This window comes from Symsagittifera roscoffensis, chromosome 5, assembly GCF_963678635.1.
Source record: "Symsagittifera roscoffensis chromosome 5, txSymRosc1.1, whole genome shotgun sequence".
NCBI lineage: Eukaryota > Metazoa > Xenacoelomorpha > Acoela > Convolutidae > Symsagittifera > Symsagittifera roscoffensis.
The window spans coordinates 12984426-13007666 of NC_087066.1; the positions used below are offsets into that span (position 1 = coordinate 12984426).

The following is a 23241-nucleotide window of genomic DNA, read 5'->3' on the forward strand; positions in this document are numbered from 1 at the left end:
CTAAAACTTGTCTGCTGATGTTTTGTTGGCCCAGCTGCCACTTCGTATAAACAATTTTTTTGCTGTACATTTTTACATTGTAGTGATTTACCTCTGCTGTTTGTAACTTTTTGACTTCATACATTTTTTTGCTTGAAAACTCTATCCCGAGCAAATGATTTCGGCTTATATTCTATCGGCTTAGCGACCTAATTTTGAGTCGTTTTAAAGTAAACATAATTTTGATGCTCACCGTCACGCACAAATTGTTAAAATTTCTATAAAAATTAGAAATTTAGAACGTTTTAGACATTTTTGATTTTTTTATATTTTTTTCGACTTTGCGGCTTTCTGGTTTTGTATCGCAAGTGTGTCAGATTATTCATCACACCGCGCACAAAAAACAAAGCAAGTTTGAAATCAAACACGAAAAAAAGTTTTTGATCTTTTTTGTTTCAGAGAATAAGCTCTGAACAGTCTGTGCTACTTGCACAGTAACCGGCTATCCTTGTTTTAAACTCCAACCATTCATTTTGCATGTTTGAGTTCAAAATATTCCAATTCAGTATGTCGATTGTTTATTATGCCTCTTGCGTTTCTGTTTTTGATTGCACTGTCTTTATACCCAAGTAACCCTATTTAAAGAGAAAGAGCTTCTATCCTGCTAATTTTCTTTTCATTGTTAGAGTTATTACACTCACCAAAAACAAAGAAGCAATACTTTTTTTGATCAATTGGGTGGCAACAACGCATCATGCTAAAAATTCATCAAATGTTTTGAATATTGAAAAAACTAGCAAAAAGTTAAAGCTAAAAATGAAAACAATTCAGTAATAATATAGAGAATTGTTTTTGTACCTGGTATCCGAGGATGATAATGGAGACATTTTCGAGAAAAACAAGTCAAATGATGGGATGCCAACATTAGAGAAATTTGGCGGCGGATAGAAGTTAGCAGATGGAGTTTCGTTAATGGAAAAAATCATAAACACCGCCAAACAAAAATATTTAGGACCGAACATCTAACTTGAGTAGTTGAAAGGAGCTTGATTAGTTTTGCGTCAAAAAAGTTCCGAATGAAGACAAGAAAAACTTTTTGATTTTTTATGAGTTTTGATGAGGCTATGGTTGCTTTGGAAGCTTTCACCATTTCCACATTAAGCTTGTTAGGAAACTACTTGTGGTGTCCCTTATCAAGCTTTCACAAATGCAGTAAAAATTAAATAATTTTTGATAGAGCTCTTTCTTTACAATAAAATGACAGCCCCAAACGTTCCAATTGCCCTTTAACGTATTTTTACCAAAGCTGAAAACTTTGCGTGAAGCAATGAAGTCAATCTGTGACGGGTCTTGCAGTTAAATAATGAGCTTTTTCCCAGCTGAAAAGCTTAATATCACTCTGACACGATTTAGAATATCATATCTCAGTTTTTTTTAGAATTTCCTAAATCGAACTTTGGAAAAAACAACAAATACCAATGGGTGGGCTGGAGAAAAGGGTTTTGTTTTCAGTATATTTGAGACCCCTTCCCCTCTTTAGTCACCAGCATTTATGTCTACTTCTTCATTTACTTTACTTTCACTATCAACTTAGGCGCCAAATACTATCTCCGCGACTCTTTGATTCTCCGTTTGTTTTTAAATCTTTTGGTTTGAAAAGTTTAAATAATTTGAACAGTATTTTTTTCAGTTTACAGTAGATGTTTTTTTTCCAATCTAAGAGCTTGTTTTGAGAAAATTGCGAAATGAGGGTCGCGATTGAAATTTTGTGAGCTTTTTGAGTTAGAACCAATGTGGTTAACTCATAGAGTAATTTCGGATAGGGTACACCGTCTGCTCGTCACGCTATCTTATTTTCGGCCGGATAGATTCGTGCAACTTCTTAGTCTAATACCGATCCTAATCTTACTCTTATACTATCTAGTCTCAGGTTGTTTAACTAGTCTCTGCTAGGCTCAATAGATCTAGGGTATACTGGTTTATTGCGGCTGCTGAAGTTCTCTTGGAGAGGCAACTAATTTCTAAGTTAAATTCAAATCTCACTGGTGCTGAAATTACAAGTAATTTCAGCACTTACAAATAAGTGGGTTGTTAGTTAGATGGATCATGATTGGTTAATATTAAATACTTTACAGTGGTAAAATATCTAATTTATCCAATCATAAAATGTAGTTTAGATCAGGTTCCACCCATCCGGGTTTTACAGAGTTTTTTAGAATAGTCTTTCTGCAATTCAAAGGATGGATGATGGACGTTGGTATTTGGCGAACATCATATTTCTTCTGGGTTTTCTTGTTAGAGAAGTTCCAGGTTCAATCGCTGTGTCTTCTCATGACAACGACTGGGTTTTCGCAACAAACTCAAATCTGATTTCAGAAGGGTTGGCTATGACAGGTTTTTCTGTTCCATGTAGAGAACTTCTTTTGTGTTCAACCTAGTCTGGGAATGGCGTGGAGATTGTGCGTGGAGGGGATGCCTGGTTACTCGGATCTGTACGTATACTTGAACATCGAGGTGGTCATTGGTCTAGTTCAATGAAGTCCCTTTCTGCGAAGTCAAGTCGTACTCTAAATCCTTTGAGTTGTGATTGTGGACGGCATATTGATTGTGGTTGGCCATTCTTTTTAGAGTGTAGTGGTGTCCTTTTGTCTTTGGATGTTCGTCTTTGGTGTTGTATGCTGATCTATATACTGCAAAGTATGTTTTACATTTTATAAAATTTTTATTAGTTTAATGTTTTAATTATGATTTTGATTAGTTGTTTTCACAAAAGCTTTTTGTTTTAGTTCGGTTATTTTGAAGAGTTACTCACCCTTGAGTACCTCTTATTAAAAATAGGAGTGTGGTCACAAAGCGTGGATGTAGCGCGGTGGGTTAGGCCGGCTATAGAGCATGCTCAGGACGTCCTCTCTGGTGGGTTAGGCCAGGAGTGGGAGTATGATTTCGTGCAGTTTCTGTGAGAAGTCCTGTTATGTGATAATTTTTTATGTTGGGTTTATTGTGGTTTTTCTTATGTTTCGTTGGTTGTGTCCTTTTTTCAAAAATCAAATTGTTTTTTGTATGGGTTTGTCTTTCGACTTTTTTGTGTTTTATTATTTCTTTCTTAGACTTTATAATAGTCTTCAAAAGAATAAATTATCCAGTTTTAAACTGGGTTAATCCGGTTTGGGTACCGTTGGTTTCCTTTTCTTAGTCATGCTGTTATTCTATGTGTTGTGGTTAGTTTTCTTTAGTATATAATTCCTTTCCAACCGGGTTAAAGGAAAGTTTGAAACTTGTTATCGTGTGTTAGAGTTGTTGAGTGTGAAAGCTTGAAACTGAAATTCATTATTTAAACAATTCTTCGTGGGCGAGCTGTGCGAGTTTGGATAGAATTCTTGTGCGAGTGAATGAAAATATCAAAAGGTTAGTACTGCATTTTCGTTTTATCAATTTACTACATAGAATTTCAATTTTACTGCTAGTTTTGGGGAAAAATTAAGTTACAAATTTTCATCATTATTAGAATTACTGCTTTTAGGGAAATAATTTATAAATTAATTTACTACATTGGTATGATTTTTATTGATTTTATCTAGTGCAAAAGATTATTAGAGTTTTGAACAATTTGAAGAAGTTTTCTATTTTTTATTTTTCTTTTGTGTATTTTGCAGATGATCGTGAGATGAAGATTAAAAATCTAAATGAGACATGGATTAAGAATGGTTAGTTTTTCAATTTGAATTTATTAGTTAAGAATAGTATAAATTATACTTACCTGTTAGTCGTCGGGGAAGAAACCGTGGGGGAAGATATCGTGTATTATGTCGGAATTTGTTAGTAATTTTGCTAGTATGCGAATGATGTTTTTAGTTTGAAGCAGTGGCCAAAGCAATTGAAGTGCTTTAATGGTTTTTAGTTCTTCAGTGCCAACTGCAAAATCATAAGGAGTGTTTTGGATGAGATTATATAATTTGTGATTGTATTTAGTGTTGTGAATGAATTCTAATATCGGGATTTCTATAGGTTGGACAAATTCATGTGGGATAAGGAAGGGTCTGGATTCTTCTGCGTTGAAGGTCTTCGTGATGCGACAAAAAATATACATTTGGGTTATGGGGTCATAATTGCGAAGAATACCGTGAAGGTTAGTATCTTCGATGCAATATGTGAAGTTAAGAAAAAAATGGTGAAGTGTACTTAGAGTTAATAAATTGAAAACGGTGGTGTGGTTGTCTTGATGGAGTGTGTAGATCAAAGTGATTTTGTATAAAGCGATAATATGTATATGTGTGGGTTTGTTTAGTGCGTAACATAATATTGTATGAGCAGTGCAAATCTTGTTCATGTGGTGCAAGGAAATGAAAGGTTAGTGAAAATAATTGAAATTTTTCTTTAAAACTTTCCTAAGCTTGTGTGTCGGTTAGTGCTTCAGAAATGATGTGATCGAATTTGCGATCAAATATATTGAGTGTAAATACATATGGTGTTTTGATGAAGAATTTTTCTGTGATTTGTGGGTTAGCGAAACGGTCATCATCTAAAAATTGGTCTTGGTTAGCTCGGATGATGTTATGATCGTAATATTCTAGCGTATATTCGTTAGCTCGGGGTGCAGTGTATGTTTTTAGTGACATTTTATATCCTATATAAGTAAATTGTCTATGTGTTAGTGGTGTGGTGAGTCGATATAGCATATCTTGATTTCTTTCTGTATCGATGTGAGTATTAGATAAAGGTAGGCAAAGGGGGTTAGTAAAATGATAATAAGATGTCCAATGAAGTGTAGGCATTAAAACTTGTTCATCTACAAAACTACGTGTGTCGTTAGTGTCGTTAGGGGTATTCAAAGTATACTGTGGAAATGAGGGTAAGGTGATGGCTAAAAAATCTTTTGTGTTAGTGTGATTTGGATGATTAATATATTCACGTGCTGTTCCTGGTTTTGTTGGAAATGGATGGTTTGGGAATTTTCTTTTGAAAGTGCGGTGAGCTCGATTAGTGCTAATTGATGATTCGGTGGATGTGGATGATGGTGCTAATGATGCGGTATAAGCTGAAGAGGGTGTAGGGGTAGGTGGGTTTGATGATTCTATTGTGGATGAAATCTGGTTTATAGTGGGGTTTTCAAGGTGGAAGGGTTGTTGTTGTAGGGTGATAAAATTATCTAGTTCCTGGGAGATTTGGGTAGTATCTGGAGAATTGGATGATCGGTCTGAATGAAATGAAGAGTAGGTTGGGGTGACTTGTGAAGCATAAGGGGGTGTAGAAATGGATGGGAGTGGGTTATTTGGTGGGATTGGTTGAAAAGGGGGTTTTGAAAAAACTGAGGAGTTGGTTTGAAAATTATTGGATGGAGATGGTTCAGAATCTGCAAATTCATCAGGGGTTTCAATATTTGGGTTATTGAGTTGTGAAATGGAGTATAAAACTGAGATATGTGAATTAGTGTCTGAATTCATGCCTGATGTTACATTATTGGTTGGGAAATCGGGTGGCGGGAAAGCAAAAAGTGGAATTATTGTAATTGGAGTGTTGAGGTTGGTTGGATGGGAATTTGAGCGGTGTAGGGATCCAAGTTGTCGGCTCATCGTGGGCTAAAAAAATTATTATTTTGAGATTGAAAAGCGGTGGTATGGGGTTGTTCTATAATTTGTTCATATGTATTTTCATCTAGTGAATGATGTGTCATTATATGGTGTCATAGCCATGGTTGGTCTAAAATTTGGATTATGTGTTATTGCTAAATTTCGAAAATTTCGTGGGGCTAGGGATAATGGATGGTTATGTGGTAGGGGTGGTAATTGTGGTGCTGTAGGCGTTATGCCTACATTGTTATGTTCTTCGTCATATGTGTTCTGTCTTGTTGCTATTTTTGTGTTGTATTCTTTTATTTGTGCGTCTAAAAGAATTTTGTTTATTGATGATGAAAAAATTCCAAAAAATCCTGCAAATAGTATGCGTGCTACACTTGCTTGTCTATTTACTTGTGTGTGTATAGCGCATGTATTATAGATTCCTTTTAAAAGTGAAAAAAGAAATCCTATTAAGTTAAACATTGCGTATAAAATAGTTAATTTTTCTAAGATGTAATAGGGCCATCCTAGAAAATCAAGAATTTCATTTTTGAGTGTAACAAAGCTAAAAATATTTATAGGTGAGATATCTTGTGGTCGGTAATTTTCACCGTTTAGATATATATAGTCTTTAATGTCTTTAAAATATCCGCTATAGTCTTGTGTATAAATATCTGCAAAACCTGCGGTTTCGGCAAGTTTGCGTAAGTTTTGGTCAATTGATTGTCTTTGTATAGTGTCCATTTGTGTTAATAATTCTTGGAATTGTTGTGTTCTAATGTGATGTTGGATATCGGATTTTGAATATATTCCAATTGACTGTAGGTCAATATTTGGATTTCGAGCAATAGCTCTTATGCTTTCAGGTGAAAATTTTTTGAGTGATTGCATTAATGTGGGATATGGGGTAAGAAGGTAGTATTTATCTTCATCAGGGTTCAGTTGTACTACATTGTGGCTATTTTCTGATCCACATGGGACTGCGGTATCCCAAAAATAGGTTCGTCTTGAAAGTGTGTCAACGAAATGTACTTTATTCTTATAAAAGATAGGGATTCTTTTATAGCATCGTTTATCTTCAAAAACATATAGTGGTGATACTTTTTTGGTACAGGTATAAAACCATAAAATGTTTCCTTCATAGTCTAAAAAATTAGATCTATTTCCTGATAGTAAATATCCTGCGTAGGGTATTTTTAATACTGCTAGTGCAAGTGATTGTAGGATTTGTGTCCTTTCTAATTCGCATAATTGGTGAAGTGTTTCTAATTCAGCGAGTGACATTTCTTGAAAAATGCGGCTAATTGTGTAGTCTAATTTCATATCTAGCTGAATATCATAGTGGATAATACCGAAATATGTACTATTCATTAGTGATAGTTCTTGTAAACGTGTGCTTCTAGTGTCATGGGGCTTTAGATGTCCACCAGGTTGACCTGTACTTTTTTGAAAATCAACTGGTATATATGATGTTCCTTCGTTTATAGGGTGACCTGTGGCGTATGGGTCGATTTTTACTTTTCCAGTGGTCATGTCGAATCCTTTTTCGTATTCAACTAATATCTCGGAGTATTGTGTTTTGTGAAGTGGATTTCTGTATTTACATGCAAGTTCTCTTTCTTGATATATTTGAAAACGTGTCAATTTATTTTCTATATTGTGTATATTTCTAAAATTAGAACTTTGTTTTCGTGATGGATGGACTTGTTCATATGGAATTGATTGTATAAAATATTTTTCGTGAAATTTTATCATACGAGCGTGTATTTTTGCTACTTGAAATGTTGTACATGTGTCTTCGGGGAACCAAACAATTGTTGCTTGTGTTCGTGTTGTAGGTTCACAATAGCCTTGATCGTTTTTACAGGGTAATCTAATTCCTTGATAGATCATTGTGTTGTCAGATAAATCGCGTGTGAGTTGTATTTTTTCGAGTTGTATTTTCCAATCGAAAAACATGATTTTTTGATATCTTTTATTTTTTGTGTCTGCTTTGCAATTTGATGGGTCATTTATACCAATGTGTGGTATCCAGTGTTTATCGTGTATGTCATAAGTTAATCTTCCGTGTGCGCCGTTGTATGGGTATTTTTCATCTAGTTTCATATGTTCTTGATATCTTTCAAGTTCTGCTTGATGTACAGAATCTGCAATACTTGGAAATATACTAATTTTCTATCTGCGTTTTTATTTCTTGTGATATTTAGTCTTAGTAACTCGTTTTTACAATCTTCAGGATTGAGATGTAAAAGTCGTTCGATATTACTTTGGTAGAATGATTCGTGGTCAAGTCGGTTTTTATTTCCATTTGAGACTTGTGAACAATGTACTTTCTTTTCAGAAAATGTTGCTGTGAATTTATATCCTATAACTGTTGTTGCTCGGGCTTTTGAATAAAGTGTCGCTATTACATATGTAGTTTCTATAGCTTGTGGTTCTGTTTCGCATTGTGATACTTGATTTATTGCATATTTGTGTAGTGTTTTTTGTTCATTTTCTTCACAATCGTAATGTGTTACTAATAAATCTTGGGGTCCTGTGCGGGGGGAAGGGTTTATATTCTGATTGGAGGTTACTAGAAAAAATAGTTGGAGAAAAATTAATATTTTTAGAAAATACATGTGTATGATAATCCTGAGTATGGGTTATAAAATGTGATGTAACCAATTGTCTTTTTGGTATATCTGTCGTATTTGTATATTACTTCAGTTGTTATAAATGGTGGTGGTAGTGATTGAGCTGTTATATTTGGTGGGTTTAATGGGTAGGGATGTTGAGTAATGTTGTTTAGTTTAACCGTGATTTCAAATTTTAATTGTAGACTATTTTGTTGGAGTATTTGGATGTTATGATCACGAATGTCTTCGTAGATGTCTTGTCGATATTGTAGTCTATTTAGTGCCCAGTTGTGGAGTCGGTTACTTTCTGGGTGTTGTCCAAATAATGGTGGAGGTGCTGTGAATGTATTCCAGTCTAGTCTTAAAGGAATATTTGTTGATGATTGTTCTCGATATCTAGCGTCGAGGTTATTTGGGAAATTTAAGTTAAAAGGCGGTGGTGAAATCTGACTGATTGATGGTGTTGATGGTAGTGATAATGTTTCTGGTAGTGATGAGGATGTTGTTGTATCCGTAGAAATATCTATTGGATCATTGATTAAATTGGGTTCACCTTGTGTGAATGAATGTGTTGTCCAATATGGTAGTCGTGATGTTTGGTTTGCAGGGTTAAATGGATTTTCGCGTATTTGTTCAGATGTTGGTGTTGAACCTAAGTAATCTGAGGGTAGGCTTGAGGTGCTACGTTGTGAAAGAAGCGTAGGGGTTTCTGGTAATATACCAATGGGGTTTTCTGGAGTACTTTGTGATGGGGATTGAGGTATATCAAAATGAACTCGGGGAGTTTGAAAGTTTCTGTTTCGTCGAGGATGTATAATTTGTCTATTTATTTCGACTGTATTTTGGTTTTGACTAGGATTTCGTATTCTACTTAATTCTTGTGGTAGTGTTGGGTATAAGTTATATGTTGGTTCGCTTAGAGGTGCTTGTCGTTGAACTGGTTCTAGTGGTTCAGATAAGCGAGCGTGATTTTCTTCAAAGGTATATGGGTTATCTTGAAAGAAAATTCGTGTGGATGTTTGGGGGTTTTGGGTAGTTGAAGATGGTGTTGGGTTATCTTGGGATGATGTCGGTGAAGACTGACTGAGTGATTGTTGGTTAGTAATTTTTGATGGTTTTATATTTATTCTTTTAGTGGAAAAATTTATGTTTATTATAGTATTCTTCTAGAAAAAGAATTAGGAGGATTGTTGCTAGGGCGAATGTGATGATTGCTTTCTTTATACATTTGCATATTGTCAAGATGAGGGATGATAGAAATGTTATAAAAATTACAAATAGTAAAAAAATATCTGTTCTACTAAAAATGGTTCGTATCATTTAGATAAGTTTTGTCAATCGTACCTGTGGATATAGTCAATAGCTTTCGAAAGTTGGAGTTATAGTTCAAATATGGAATAGAAAATTAAAAAAATAATGCAAAAAATGATTAAGACTATTACAAAAGATTCAAAGGTATCAAAAAGAAATATGATTAAAAGTTTAAATATCGTTAAAAAGTTTATGAGAATGTTAAGAATTATGTTGACTGGTCGAGAGAAGAGCATTTAAGAAATGGCTTCTCGATCGAATATTTTTTGTTGTTTGAGGCAATTTTCAAGTGTGGTCGGATTATTTATTGGTTTTTTGACAAGTGGGTTGAGTTTTGTGAAAAATTGTTGGGGGCAAATTTTATGGTGATCGGGAGGTCTTCTTTTTCTTTATTTTTATTTGTCAAATGATCTGGGGTATTTTTGAGATTTTTATACTTTAGGCTATTTAAAATGGTCGTTCTTTTGCTTTAGGCTAATTTAAAATATTTGTTTGGGGGGTGTTTGAGATCGGAGTTGGGGAAATATTGTTGATCTTTGGGTTATTAGATAAGGGAGGGTTATGATATTATGGTGATATTTATTTTAGTTGTCAAGTTTGAGTGGTTTGCTTATTTTTGACCTGGAGGTCGCAAAGTTATAGTTATAGATATGCCTGGAGTTTTATATCGTTCGTCTAGTTGATCTGTGTTAGAGTTAGAGAAAGTGACGGATTGGATGAATCCTATTGGCTAATTATGAACTAGAATCGCTGCGTGTTTGTCAGCATGTTATTTTGAAAAATGAAAGTTCAAAATATTTCAGAGGTGCAAAGATTATTAATTATAAAATTAAAGCTGTTTTTGAAATTCGACTTTCTTTAATATTTTAGATTGTGGAATGAATGTTTTATAGTTTTTACGTGGTTGATTTCTAAGTCGTGATGACTCTCTATGTTCTGATTTGTCGATTTGTTCTTGAGGTATTATTTTTTCTGTCAATTTTCTATTTTTTCTTTCTTTTTGAGGTATATTTTGATCTAGCTTTTTTGTATTGTTTTTCGTTATAGTTGATTTTTTTATTTTGGTTCTCGAGATGAATGTCATGTTGTTCCTTTGTTTTATTCTCCGTATGTGGGTTATTTTGAATAACTTTTAAACCTGTGAAAGAATATAATTGAGTTAGTTCGCGTAGTGCGTATTCTTTTGGATAATAAGTAATAGGTTGTTTCGATGTTGAACAATTTCTTTTTTGTCTGAGTCGGTGATTTTATATGTGACATCAGTGGGCTTGGCAATTATTTGGTATGGTCCGTTACGAAGGGGTTGTAATTTTTTAGAGATTCCTTTTTGAGTGTTAAAATTGGGTATTAAAACAAATGTTCCAATTTTTAAATCGGAGGCTGGTGTAAAGCGTGAATTTATTTGTTCATTAATGTTTTGCCTTTGTAACAACTTTTTTGTTACTCTTTGGTAAATTTCATTGTGTTTTTTATCTCTGTTTAAAATCCATTCGGTGTGTGTACCGGAGGCTAATTTAAGAATTTGTGGGTGATGAAAATGATCTTTATCGTGTGTGTGTAAAGATAGGTTATAACAAATTGAGTCTTTATTCGGTGGGCAATGACTTTGTGCATTTTATGAGAGTTTGCTGTAAACATAATTGGTTTGCGTGGCTTTTGATTAAAAACCATTTCATATGGTGACATTCCTAAAGTTGTCGTGATTTGTGAATTATATGCTAAGGGAAATAGTTTTACATCTGCTGACCATTCGGTGTATTTTGTATCATTTCCATTGATGATACATCTAAGGTATTCTTGTAGTGAACGGTTCATACCTTCGACTAAGCCGTTTGTCCAAGGTGCGTGAGATGTACGTGGTTTGTGTTTGATGTTATATAAATGACATAGTGTGATGATTTCATTATTTATGAATTCTGTACCGTTGTCTGTAACTAAAATTTCTGGTAGTCCGAATTTGGCTATCCAGTGTTCATAAAGTGTTGTGTAAGCGTAATAAGCGTTACAATGTGGTACTGGGTTAAGTGCTACATAATGTGTAAATGCGTCAACAATTACCATAATGTAGGAGTTTCCTTCGGATGATGGTGAAATTGGTCCTTTTGTATCAAATGAAATACGGTGGTTAAAGTACAAACTTTGTCCTTTAAAGTCTTGTTTTTGTGCTATTTGTTTTTGATTTGGATATGGTTTATTTAGCTGACATACTATACAATCATTGCATAGTACTTTCATCCAAATTGGTGCATTTGGAAAATAAAAGTTTTGTATGAAATTTGAATATGTTTTCTCTGATCCAGAGTGTCCTTTAATGTTTTGTGTATGTGAGATATTAAAAGCTATGAGAATCATACTTAAAGGGAGACAGGGAACTGTAGATTCATTTAATTGGTATTCTAGAAGGTCTGTGTTTTCGTTAATTGTTGTATTATTAAATTTTCGAAAATATCGGAGGAGTGTTTTATTTCCTAATATTGTTGTATCTGCCTTTACGGGTTTAGTTTTATATTTGTGCCATGATTTTAGTTGCTTAATTATTGGGTCAAGATTTTGATATTTTTTCAAGATATTAATTGTAATTTTATCTGTTGGGGGGAGAAAAATGTTTTCTATTTCTAATTTAGATAAAGGAATTGTATCAAGTGGGTCATGGAGGTCAAAAACTTGATTTATTGTGTATTTTGAATCGTTTGTTTGCGGTCCTGATAAATTTATTTTATCAGTTAGATTTTCTTTTTCGATTAATGGAAAAAGGTCTTTTTTATGCGGGTGTTGTTTTACTCTTTTTTGTTGGGTGTTATTTTTTATCCATTGTGAATATGGAATTGGTTTAAAAGTTGATGTTCCAAGTAGATCAACTTCGTAGTGGTTATCTTGGTAATCTAAATAAAGTGGGAAGTGTTGTAGATTATTTATTTGTGATTGTTCAACGTCAGTTTTTACTGCATATTTGCATTCTAGTCGGGGTGATGTTTCGTTTTCTGCAAGCTAGAATTTTATATTTTTGGGTATTTCAACTGTAGTTTTACGTGTAAGTAATTCAGGTGGTGTATTTCGACTTAAAGTCTGGTAATGCAAGATTCTTTCCTGCTGTCCAAACTATATGTAAGTTTGGGAATTTCATTAGAATTAATTGAAATCTATAAACTCGGTGATTTGGGTTGGATTTTTGTGTAAAGAGAAAAATGATTGGTTTGTGATCTGTAAATAGAACTGTTGGATGTTTTGATCCAAGTATCAGAAATTCATATTCTGTTAGTGTATATATTATGGCTGTACATTCTCTCATTAGAGTTGAGAGTCGTAGCTCTGCTTGAGTGAATAGTCGAGAATTTGCTGATATAAGGTTCATTTTGTTTGTACCATTGTGTGATTGTAATAATGCTGCGCCGATGCCAAAATTCGAAGCATCGCACATTGCATAGAATGGTTGATTTGGATCTGGAATTGTATTCGAAATTTGTTCAGTTAGGAGTTTTTTAACTTCTCCTTATCGTGCTTGATGTTCTGTGTTCCATTCAAAATTATTTTGTTGTCTAAGTATATTATAGAATGGTCTTAGGTATAATTGCATTTTATAGACATATTTGCTTAAAAAATTTAACATTCCAAGAAATTCTTGGATTTTCTTTTTGTTTGTTGGTGGTTGGAGCTTTTGAATAGCATCAATGCGTGATTTTAATGGAGTGATTGTTTTTCTTTCTATATTATGTCCTAAGAATTTAACTCTTGTTAAAAAGAAGTGTGATTTATCGGGGGCGGCCTTCAGATTTTCGTTCTGAAGTATTTTGTGATAGTGTTCTAAAACATTGAACATTTCTTCTTTTGTCTGTGATTGCATAAAAACATCGTCTAAATGGGTGATTGCGTTTTTCTTGAGTATTAGTGGTCTAAAAATTTTACTCATAAAAGCTGAAAATGCTGCTGGTCCTATGGATATTCCATAGAATAGGCGGTTGAATTCATATTGCTGATTTCCAATAACAAATTGTGTTAAGCGTCGCGATTGTTCATCTAGTGGCATTTGATTATATGCACTATTCATATCTGCGGTTGTAAAGTATTTTCCGTTTATTTTTGTTAAAATAACTTGTATTGGTTCAATAGGCCAATTGCATTTTGATTCGTCTATTAGTGAATTAAGATATCTAGCGTCTAGAACTATTTTTAATGATTCTCCTTTTGCTAGGATGATAACAGGGTTGATAAATGTGTTACCTTTTGGTTGTTCTTCTTTGTTTACCGGTGAGATAATTTTGTATTGTTCTAAAATATCGAGTAATCTGTTCACTTTATCGGGTAAATGAATTGGTACTTTACTTGCTCTTTGTTTTTTGAAAACTGCGTCAGGTTTTAATGGGAGATGTAGTGATGAGCTGATTTTGCCAACATCAAATTTGGATGTTGCATAGACTGATGAATATTTTATTAGCTGTTTGGCTAACTTATCAAATTCGTCTTGTATTATTTGTGAATGTTGGAAGTTAAACATTGTTAAAAATTTCTGTTGATTCTCTGTATAGTTATTTATGTTGAATGTAGGTTTGAAATATGGGGTTTTTGTGAAATAATCTGTATTTCTTTTTTCATTATTTATTTTATTATTAATGGATAATTCTTCATTAAGAATTGTGGATTGACAAATATCTAATAACTGAAGTATATTATTTACGCGGTATGCTTTTTCGTGTACTGGTGATATCGTAGCGTTGGTTTCGCAATATCCCAAAAGTCTTCAAGGTAATGTTACTTGATAGGGTGTATTATTGTATACATGTAACGAAATAATATCTGAATTCGAGTTTTTCAAATATTTTATGGATGAAATTGTGATTTTGAAAAATTTATGCATAGGTTTGAATTCAAAGTCTGACATATAGAGTTGTTGTTTATTCTGTTTTTTATCATATTGGTGAACTTGTTTTATTGAAAAATTATATATGTTTCCTGATAGTGGTTTTAGGTGTTTTCTTTGTTGGTTATATATTGGATAAAATTTTGAAAAGAATGGTGGTTGTTTATTTAATCTTTGAAAAAATGTTAGGGATGTGTCTTTTGTTTTTGTGTATTTATCTTTGATTAATATTTTACTATTCAAAATGTTGATTGTTAGTATATATTTAGAGATAAATGGTATTCCAATGATATTGTGTTTAATATCAGTGATATGAAATATTTGTTTAAATAGTTTATTTAAAATTTTATTTTGCTCTATTGTTCTTGTGGGGAGAAGAAATAGCTGAATTTTTCCATAGTTTACCAATGTTGATCCTTGTGCTGTTGCTAGTTTACTGGAGGTTTCAAGAGGCGTTAGTTTTGGGTGTAATGTTTTTATCTCATTCCATGTGGGAATGTTTATTAAGTTTGATTCTGCTCCTGAATCAATTAAAAAATCAATTTCAAGATCTGGTGGTTGAAATTCTTTGTTTCTTGGGCTTTCTAAAATTGTCCAAATTTTTTCTTTAGGTTGTTCTTTTTGTATATTTTGATAGATGTAATTTGTATTCAAGCATTTTGCTTTGCCATTTTCATTAGATTGATTTGTAGTGTTGATTTCGTTAGTTTCTTGTGCCGTTTGTGTAGAATGGATGGGTTCAATATAATAATTGTGAAGGAGTTCTAATTGATTTTCATATATATGTGATGAAAAAGGTTGTTCATATATAATAGGTTCGTAGTCATTTTCAACTGCTATCATATTGATGGAGATAGTGTTTTCTGTATCACTTTCTGAATCTGATGATTCACAGTTTATTTGATTTAGTTGTAGTTCGTTATTTCCTGTGTCATCAATACCTGGGGGGTCTGATGTTGATTCTGGATTTGATTGTACTTGATTAATATGTCTTTGATGTTCAGGTGTACTACTTCTGTGGCGATTGTTGGAATTATTATAATGGTTATTTTTCCTGTGTGGTGATTGGGAATAATTTCTATAACGGTTATTATAATTTGAATGTCGATTTTGTGAATTATTTCGTGATCTGTTTTGATAATTATTGTTTGGTCTGTTATAGTTTGATCTATTATATGAGTTATTCCTTGATCGATTGTTCGGGTAATTCTGGTTTCGGTTGTTTGAATAACTTCTATTTCGATTATTGGAGTAGTTTCTATTTCTATTGTATGATGAATTTCGTGATTGATTGTTTGGATAGTAACTATTCCTTGATTGGGAATTAGATCTAGAGACAAATTGTGTTGTATTTGAATTTGATCTGGAGTAGTTATTTCGACTATTTGGTCTATTATAATGGTTTTGTGATGAATTTTGTGTATTTCTTCGTTCTGGTGATCTTCCTCTATAACTTGAGTTATATGGTGATTGAGTTCTCGTGTAATTGGTATTGTTCGGAAGTGGTTTTCCTGATTTGTTGTTGCTGTATACATTTTTGTTTGGTAGATTTTGATCTTTCTTCATGTATTGATAGAATGATTTATTTGGTTCTTTATATTTTTGAGGTTTGTTTTGATTGTCCTGTTGTTTTTGTCTACATTCAGAAATACTATGTCCGTATCGTCTGCAATAATTACACCATTTTTTGAAAGATGGTTTGCCTTTAAAGTTTGGGTGTTTTTCATAAATATTGAGTATTTCAGTGATTTTTTCAACGAGGTCTGTATCTGATTCCTGTATATTGTTGATATTTGTGGTATTTGTTTCAATTCGGTTAACATATTGTAATTTCAGATTTTCTGTTTCTTCAAGTTTCATTGTGATTTCCGCTTGCTCTAGTTTGTGTACTAGTTTTCGAAAATCTAAATCGGGCTCTCGAATTGGGGAGGGATGGGATGCTCTCTTTTTTATTGCTATTTTCCTTAATTGAGGTGTTAAGGTCATCATTAAGATTTCTGTCATTTTTGTGTTTTTATAGTCGTGTGTATTTAATGAATATGCTTTTCGAACTAGTGTTTCGATACGTACTGCTAATTGTTTGATGGTTTCATTTGGTAATCTACGAATTTCATTACATAAAACTCTTTGTTGTTGTTTGTTTCTTTCGGAAACAAACATTTTTGAAAACTCTTGTGTAAATCTTTTCCAATTTGATTTTATTTCTATAGGCAATACTGAAAACCATTTTTGGGCTGCGCCATCTAAGGTTGTTTGTATCAACGCTGTGCGTCGATGTATCCAATTTTGATGTAGTGGCGTATTAATTGGTTCAGGTCCTATATTTAAAATTAAATTTGCTGTTACTGCATTTAAATAATCTTCTACAGAATATTCAGGGTCTGTTCCTGTGAATACCATTAATGGTTTGTTTGATGTTGTTGATGATCCACCCATAAGGTATGGATTCATTGTCATTTGTAATGATTCTGCGGCATTTGGCATTTGTGAAAAATTTGAGAGTTGATTTTTTGTTATTTCGTGTTGTTGAAGGTAATATGGAAGTGGTATTTTATTTTGCATTTGTGTTGGTTGATACGAGTGTGTAATCATTGGGTTTTGTGGCTGAATTGGTTGAAAAGATTGTGTATTAATCGGGTTTTGCATTTGTATTGGTTGTTGATTTTGTGTATCTATTTGATGTGGAGAAAAAATTCTATGATATGTATATGGTTTTTGCACTCCTTGTCCGCGATATTCTTGGGTATATGGTGCAAATATATCTGGTTGTAAATAATCATCATCAGAGGATAGGTAATCCGTTTGATGAGGTGCTTGTTTTTTATTTTTATTCTGTTGAAAGAATGGGTAATTTTCACTACGATCCTGTGGAGGATGTGAATTAGTTTGAAAATTTACTGAGTTGGTTGTTGCCATTGGGTTATCCCAATATCGAGATTTTATCTGATTATTATTATTTTTTCGTGGGGGATAGTTTATTTTTGATGAATGTGCGTAATTATAATTGTGTTCCGCAAAAGTGTTTCTTGTGAACCTTCTGCGTGTTTTTGACGGTATTGTCATGGGTCTATAAGTTTGATAATCCATTTGTGAATATTTTGGAGCAACCGAAGGTTTAACGGTTGATTGTAAGGTTACTTGTGCTAGTGAAGTGTTTGTGTTTCTTGGTGTTGTTAAATTTGGACGTATTGGTGAAATACTTTGTTGTGTAGTTGTTGTTGTTTGGACGATTTCTCCATTTATGAAGTGTGATGGTGTTTGAATATCTTGTTGAGTGAGATTCCTAGTTCCGTTGAGGTTTTCAATGTGTATGACGGTCGAGTTTAGGCTGTTATTTCGTGTATCAGGTAGAAATGTATTGTAGTTTAGTGGTGTTGCATCAATTGTTAATGGTACTACTCTTACATAATCTCTTGTATAAGATATTGTACTTATTGCTTGACTTCCAATTGATTGTGGGATATTTATAAATGCATAATGAGACTATTCGGGGTCCCAAACGTAGTCTGATTGTTCTGTGATGGCGGTATCATCGTTTGAATTTTGAGGTCTGAAATTTTTTCTTGCTTGTGAAATTAAATCTATATTATGTGTGAAATAATCTATTATAAACCATGCCAAAATTTTTTGTAAGTCATGTTTTGTATGTTCTGAAACATCATCTTTAGTGAAATTTTCTTTAATTATATGTAGGAAAGTTGAAAATACTGTGATTTCATGTCGTACCCTTATATGTTTAGATGTCTCTGTCGGTGAGACATTTGGGATTGGGATTTCGTTTTCTAATATTGAGATATAACTATATATTATGGCAAAAACTTCATTAGTAAATATGGTGTTTGCTCTTTGTGAGTTATGATATTGTATGCTTTTTATATATTCTGAGAATACTTTTGAAAATTCTAAATCAAGATCGTCTGTTTGAATTACATATTTGCGGTGATTCGGGTTTGGTGAACTAAATTCTATGGTGTAGATTCCGTATTGTTGTGTCAAATTACATATATCTTTCAGATAGTGATCAATAATTTGACTTTTGATCTTTACATCTGGGAACTCTGCTTTACATGGGCTAATTCTGGGTTCAAATAAATTTAGGAGTAAATTCTTGCAAAATATATGCTGTCCTCTATCATTGGGTGCATCTACGAGGAAGGGGTAGATATCATCATCATCTGGACTATCTTCACTTGGAGTGTGTGTTTGGCTAATTTTTTCATTTAATGACTGTTAATAGGTAATTATCGATGTGTCTAATTGGTTGATTCCAATTATATAAATGTACTGGTTTGTGTTTATATTGCTTTTTTATTCTTCTTTTTCCTCTTTTTGATGAATTTGAAGTTGTTTCTGAGTCGGAAAAATATAATTGATCGTGAATGGCGCAATTTTTATCTATAGATTTTTTTAATTTATAAAGTTCGTCTAAATTGCTGGCTTCTGATTCTGAAAATGCTTTTCTATTTTTGGAAAATCTTTTTCGTGTTATTTGTTTTTGTTTAGTTATTATTTTCCTTTTTAATGTTTGTCGTTTCATTCTGATATATCCAACTGTTTGTGTGTGAGGTGTGATTACAAGGTCGTATTTTTTGTTATCTATTTCACAGTTGTGCAAAACGATTGTTTGTTTGTTTCCTAGATTTTTAAATGAAATAAGGTTTAGGATGACGGATGCTAAAAGTTGTTAGATGATTTCTATTTTCTTAAATTGTTAGTCCTTACGATTTTTTGGTTAGCTTAAACTGGGTCTATTTGTTCAGGGTTGGAGAGAAAAGTATATCGATTCCGAAGAATGATTTTTTACTTTCTCGTGGCTAGTATAAGCTAAGGTGTTAACTTACTTAATCTTACTTAGGGGTAATGATTGTGTTCAAGGGTTGGAGAATAGTAAATCGATCCACAAGGTTCAGGTATAATTAGAACGCGAGTAGTTCGTTAGATACTATTTTAAACTTACTTAGTCTACGATTTATCCTGGGTCTGGTAAAAGGAGGGTTCAAGTGAAGGATGAATAACCGAAGTTCTTCACTGTTTATCCTAATTTGAATGATTAGTTTTGTTCAAAAATTTCTATTAGTCTTGGGTTTTTTGAAAGGGTTGGATAGTGAATCGACGTTTGAGGTCGTTAGACACTAGCTAAGTGGGTGGGGGAGAACAAAATTGTTCTTTTTGATCCAAGGATAGGCCTTGATGATCAAGTTTTGTAAATTTAATTAAATAGAAAATTAATTAAGATCCAAGGATAAGCCTTGATGATCTGATTTTAAGATTAAGTGAATTTAAGTTTAAAATGGTTTAAATTTATTTAAGAAAAGATTTAGTGTTTTAATGATATTAGTGAGCTTATGATTGCTGTTATGTTTTAGGTGATGAAGCTGGGACAACTGATGATTTTATGATTACTAACAGTTTATTGTCATGCTACTAATTTTTATTTTGATTTTCAATAAATATTTTCCAAACATGTTTTATAGAATACTGCAGAATTTTAGGAAAACGATCTGAGATATTTTTATCAATCGTTATTGTATATTAAAATTTTCAAAATTTTGTTTAGCGCCTGAAATGAGCATGAAGATTGACTTCAAGATTTAAGTTTGCAAATGAAAATCTAAATTCATTGCTAATAAGATTCTAAATATAAAAGTTTGTGTTGGCTTTTGCCGTACTATCATACAACTATTTGGTAAGTTTCTACTTTGTCGTATGTCGTCTCTGGTTCGAGGTCTTCTTCCAATTCCGGGTAGTTCTCTTATCGTTCGGAATATTGGCTTTGATCTATTGAGTCGTAGAGACATTTCGATTAAATTATCGTCGTGTAACATTTTAAAAATGTTTTGTCTAAATTCTAATCTATTTTTGGTTAATTCTAAGCTATTAAGGTCTTGTTCGAGACTTATGGTCGCACCAGATGAGTTAGAACCAATGTGGTTAACTCATAGAGTAATTTCGGATAGGGTACACCGTCTGCTCGTCACGCTATCTTATTTTCGGCCGGATAGATTCGTGCAACTTCTTTGTCTAATACCGATCCTAATCTTACTCTTATACTATCTAGTCTCAGGTTGTTTAACTAGTCTCTGCTAGGCTCAATAGATCTAGGGTATACTGGTTTATTGCGGCTGCTGAAGTTCTCTTGGAGAGGCAACTAATTTCTAAGTTAAATTCAAATCTCTCTGGTGCTGAAATTACAAGTAATTTCAGCACTTACAAATAAGTGGGTTGTTAGTTAGATGGATCATGATTGGTTAATATTAAATACTTTACAGTGGTAAAATATCTAATTTATCCAATCATAAAATGTAGTTTAGATCAGGTTCCATTTTGGAAACTTCAGTCTATTATTTCTCTTTTCTCCCTGCTTTTATTGGGTTATTGTTTTGTAAACACTTGAATCAGCCAGACTTCTACACTGTGAGACGTCAATCAAAAATCACTTCGAAATAAATTGATTAACTAACAGACGAACAGGGAGACGTTATTTTTACAAAAGATTTTGAAATCGCAAAAAAGCTTTTTTGTTTCAGTGTTTTCTGTCAATTTTGTAACACCGGTTGCTTTTCGAAAGCGAAATAAATAGCAGAATTCAAGTGTTTTTTTTTGAGAAATTCTAAGAAAAGTCCATCTTCATCAAAAAAGGGACGAAAAAATGAAAACAAGTAAAGAAAAAGTGAAAACAATTTCGGTTCTGCAGCTACAGATGATTTATCAAAAGCTGTCAGCCTGTCTAAAGATAGTTCGCTTAATATTATCATGATGGAAAATTTATGGCTTTTTTGTTTTTAGAGGACAGAAATTAGTCGAAGATTGACTATGCTTGGTGCAGTTTATCAGTTTATACTAAGACTTCAGAAGTATAATGAAGATCTAATTATGATTGATTACCAGTAGTTTTGAACTCATAAATCTGTAATTTGAAGGCACTTAAGCAGTGATTGCTTCCTCCAGTTTGCAACTTAAACTGAGATGATGAAAACTTACCTCATAATGACTGCTTTGCAGTTTTTGCAACGTCTAATTAACTGCAACTCCTGCGCAATATGAGCTCAGCCACAATTTTTCTGGTGATGATTGGGCTTCTTTTATTTATCATTTTTCGAACAAAACAATATCATGCTCAAATTAAAAAAAACGAAAATGACTAAACGAAAATGAGAATCTTTTTTGTTCGTGCGTCCCCCTTTGCGTTTGATACATCCGTGTTATGTGTGATTATCAATCATTTCCGTATCAATCTCAATCAACATGATTTAAATTAAAACATGAAAAACAGGGCCACATAAGAAAATCGCTTCTCCAAAGAATTTTTTTGTTTCAGACGATGTCTTTCGACTGCTACTTTCGATTGTTATGGAAAGACGCGCGACTAATTGAGACTGCCAGGTTTCTCATCGAAGACCGGAAGAAACCCAAAACCGACAGAAAAGCCCGCAAGCATGCCGAGTCAATCCAAGAAGAAGTCGGACTGGTGATTAATCAGACGACAACTACAGGAGTTCCGTCTCTCGACACTTCGGCAACGAAGACGACTGCAGCGAGTAAGAATCAATCGGAAGAGGAAGCGAAGAAAAAATCTGGTCCAGTTGATTTTGTGCTCCTGGGGGAGGAGTACGCTGAAGCAATTTGGAGTCCGGACTTGTTTTTTCCAGATTCGGTAGACATCGAGAGACCCGGAAAAGGTAGGACGAACCAAAGTTAAATACATTCTGAAATCACAGGAAAAATTACATTATCCCCTTAAAATTTTCAGAAGGTGGATGTAACTAGTTTTTTTAAACTTATTGTATCCAACTAGTAGGGATTTGGGTAGGCCGGTGGTTCTGACCGTTCAAAACGGTCAGAACCACCGGCCTACCACCGGCCTCTCTCAGGGATTCAACTCTGACCGTTCAAAACGGGAACAACCTTCGGCACTGTTTCACAACAATCAATTTTGGTCGACCAACCGTAGCTTATTTTTAAAGGATGCCAAAACACTCAATTGGAGGAAGCCTCAAAAAACGCAATCGTTAGCTCAAAATATTCCAAAAGTATCAAAAATGGAACTTTTGGATTTTGCTTAAGCAAAAACTCGGCTCGTTCTTTTTTCGAAAAACTATCGCGTCTGACTACCCTGTCATCCTACTAGATCCAAACCTGATGAAAACTAGGATTGCTGTCATTAGGAATTCTGTCGGACAGCAGTGTGTTGGTGTTGTATCTGAACGGAGATGTGTTCCGATCTATGCGACTTCAAGTGAAGAGCCGGTGCAAAATGGACCTCACTCTGTTCCCCATGGACGTACAAGTGTGCGATGTGTGTGTAGAGAGCTGTGAGTATATTCGGTCCTTATAAACCTTCAGAGTAAATAAAAATTTTAGCGTAGTTTTGTCTGAAAATTGTTCTTGACGCTGCGACAATCTTGTTCAATTTTTTTTCGAATCCGGATCACAATCTCGGGCTTCTGATATCTACGCTTAAAAACGATCGTCAATTCTTGAGATAGACAAAATTGGACCGAATAAAATCTACCCTAAGACCATAATTTCTTCTAGTCAGTTCGTGAAGAAGTCAGAAAAAAATATATTTTATTTTGTAATAGCTGCAATATGTAATCATAATTTAAGAGATTAATATAACTACGCTGGCAAACTTACTGCATATGAGGGCAGCATTGGATCTACTGCTCGCATATTGGCAGCATAGGTCCAAATACAAATGTCACTTTAAGGCTTTCGTATCATTAAATCGTCAAATCAAATCAAACCATTTCCATTATCTTTCAAAATATTGGGTTAACATTATTCGTTAACATTCGTTTTTTGAATCAATAAGTTACCACCTTATATCTTTATAAACTCAAATTTTTATAAAAGCGAACACGGGAGCTCCGTGTCAGCTACCTCTAAACTACAGTCAAGAAATTCTAAGTAATGCCAAAAT

General features: G+C 33.4%; 1 protein-coding gene across 2 annotated transcripts in view; it reads left to right on the top strand.

The window, feature by feature from the left end:
* Window positions 1–23241, top strand: part of LOC134845688 (gamma-aminobutyric acid receptor subunit beta-like) — a 91328-nt gene that overhangs the window by 30489 nt on the left and 37598 nt on the right. For both annotated transcript variants that reach the window (XM_063862731.1, XM_063862732.1), the window contains exons 3-4: window positions 21637–21997; window positions 22484–22630. In XM_063862731.1, coding sequence (XP_063718801.1) covers window positions 21637–21997; window positions 22484–22630 — 508 coding nt within the window. The remainder of the gene's footprint in view (window positions 1–21636; window positions 21998–22483; window positions 22631–23241) is intronic.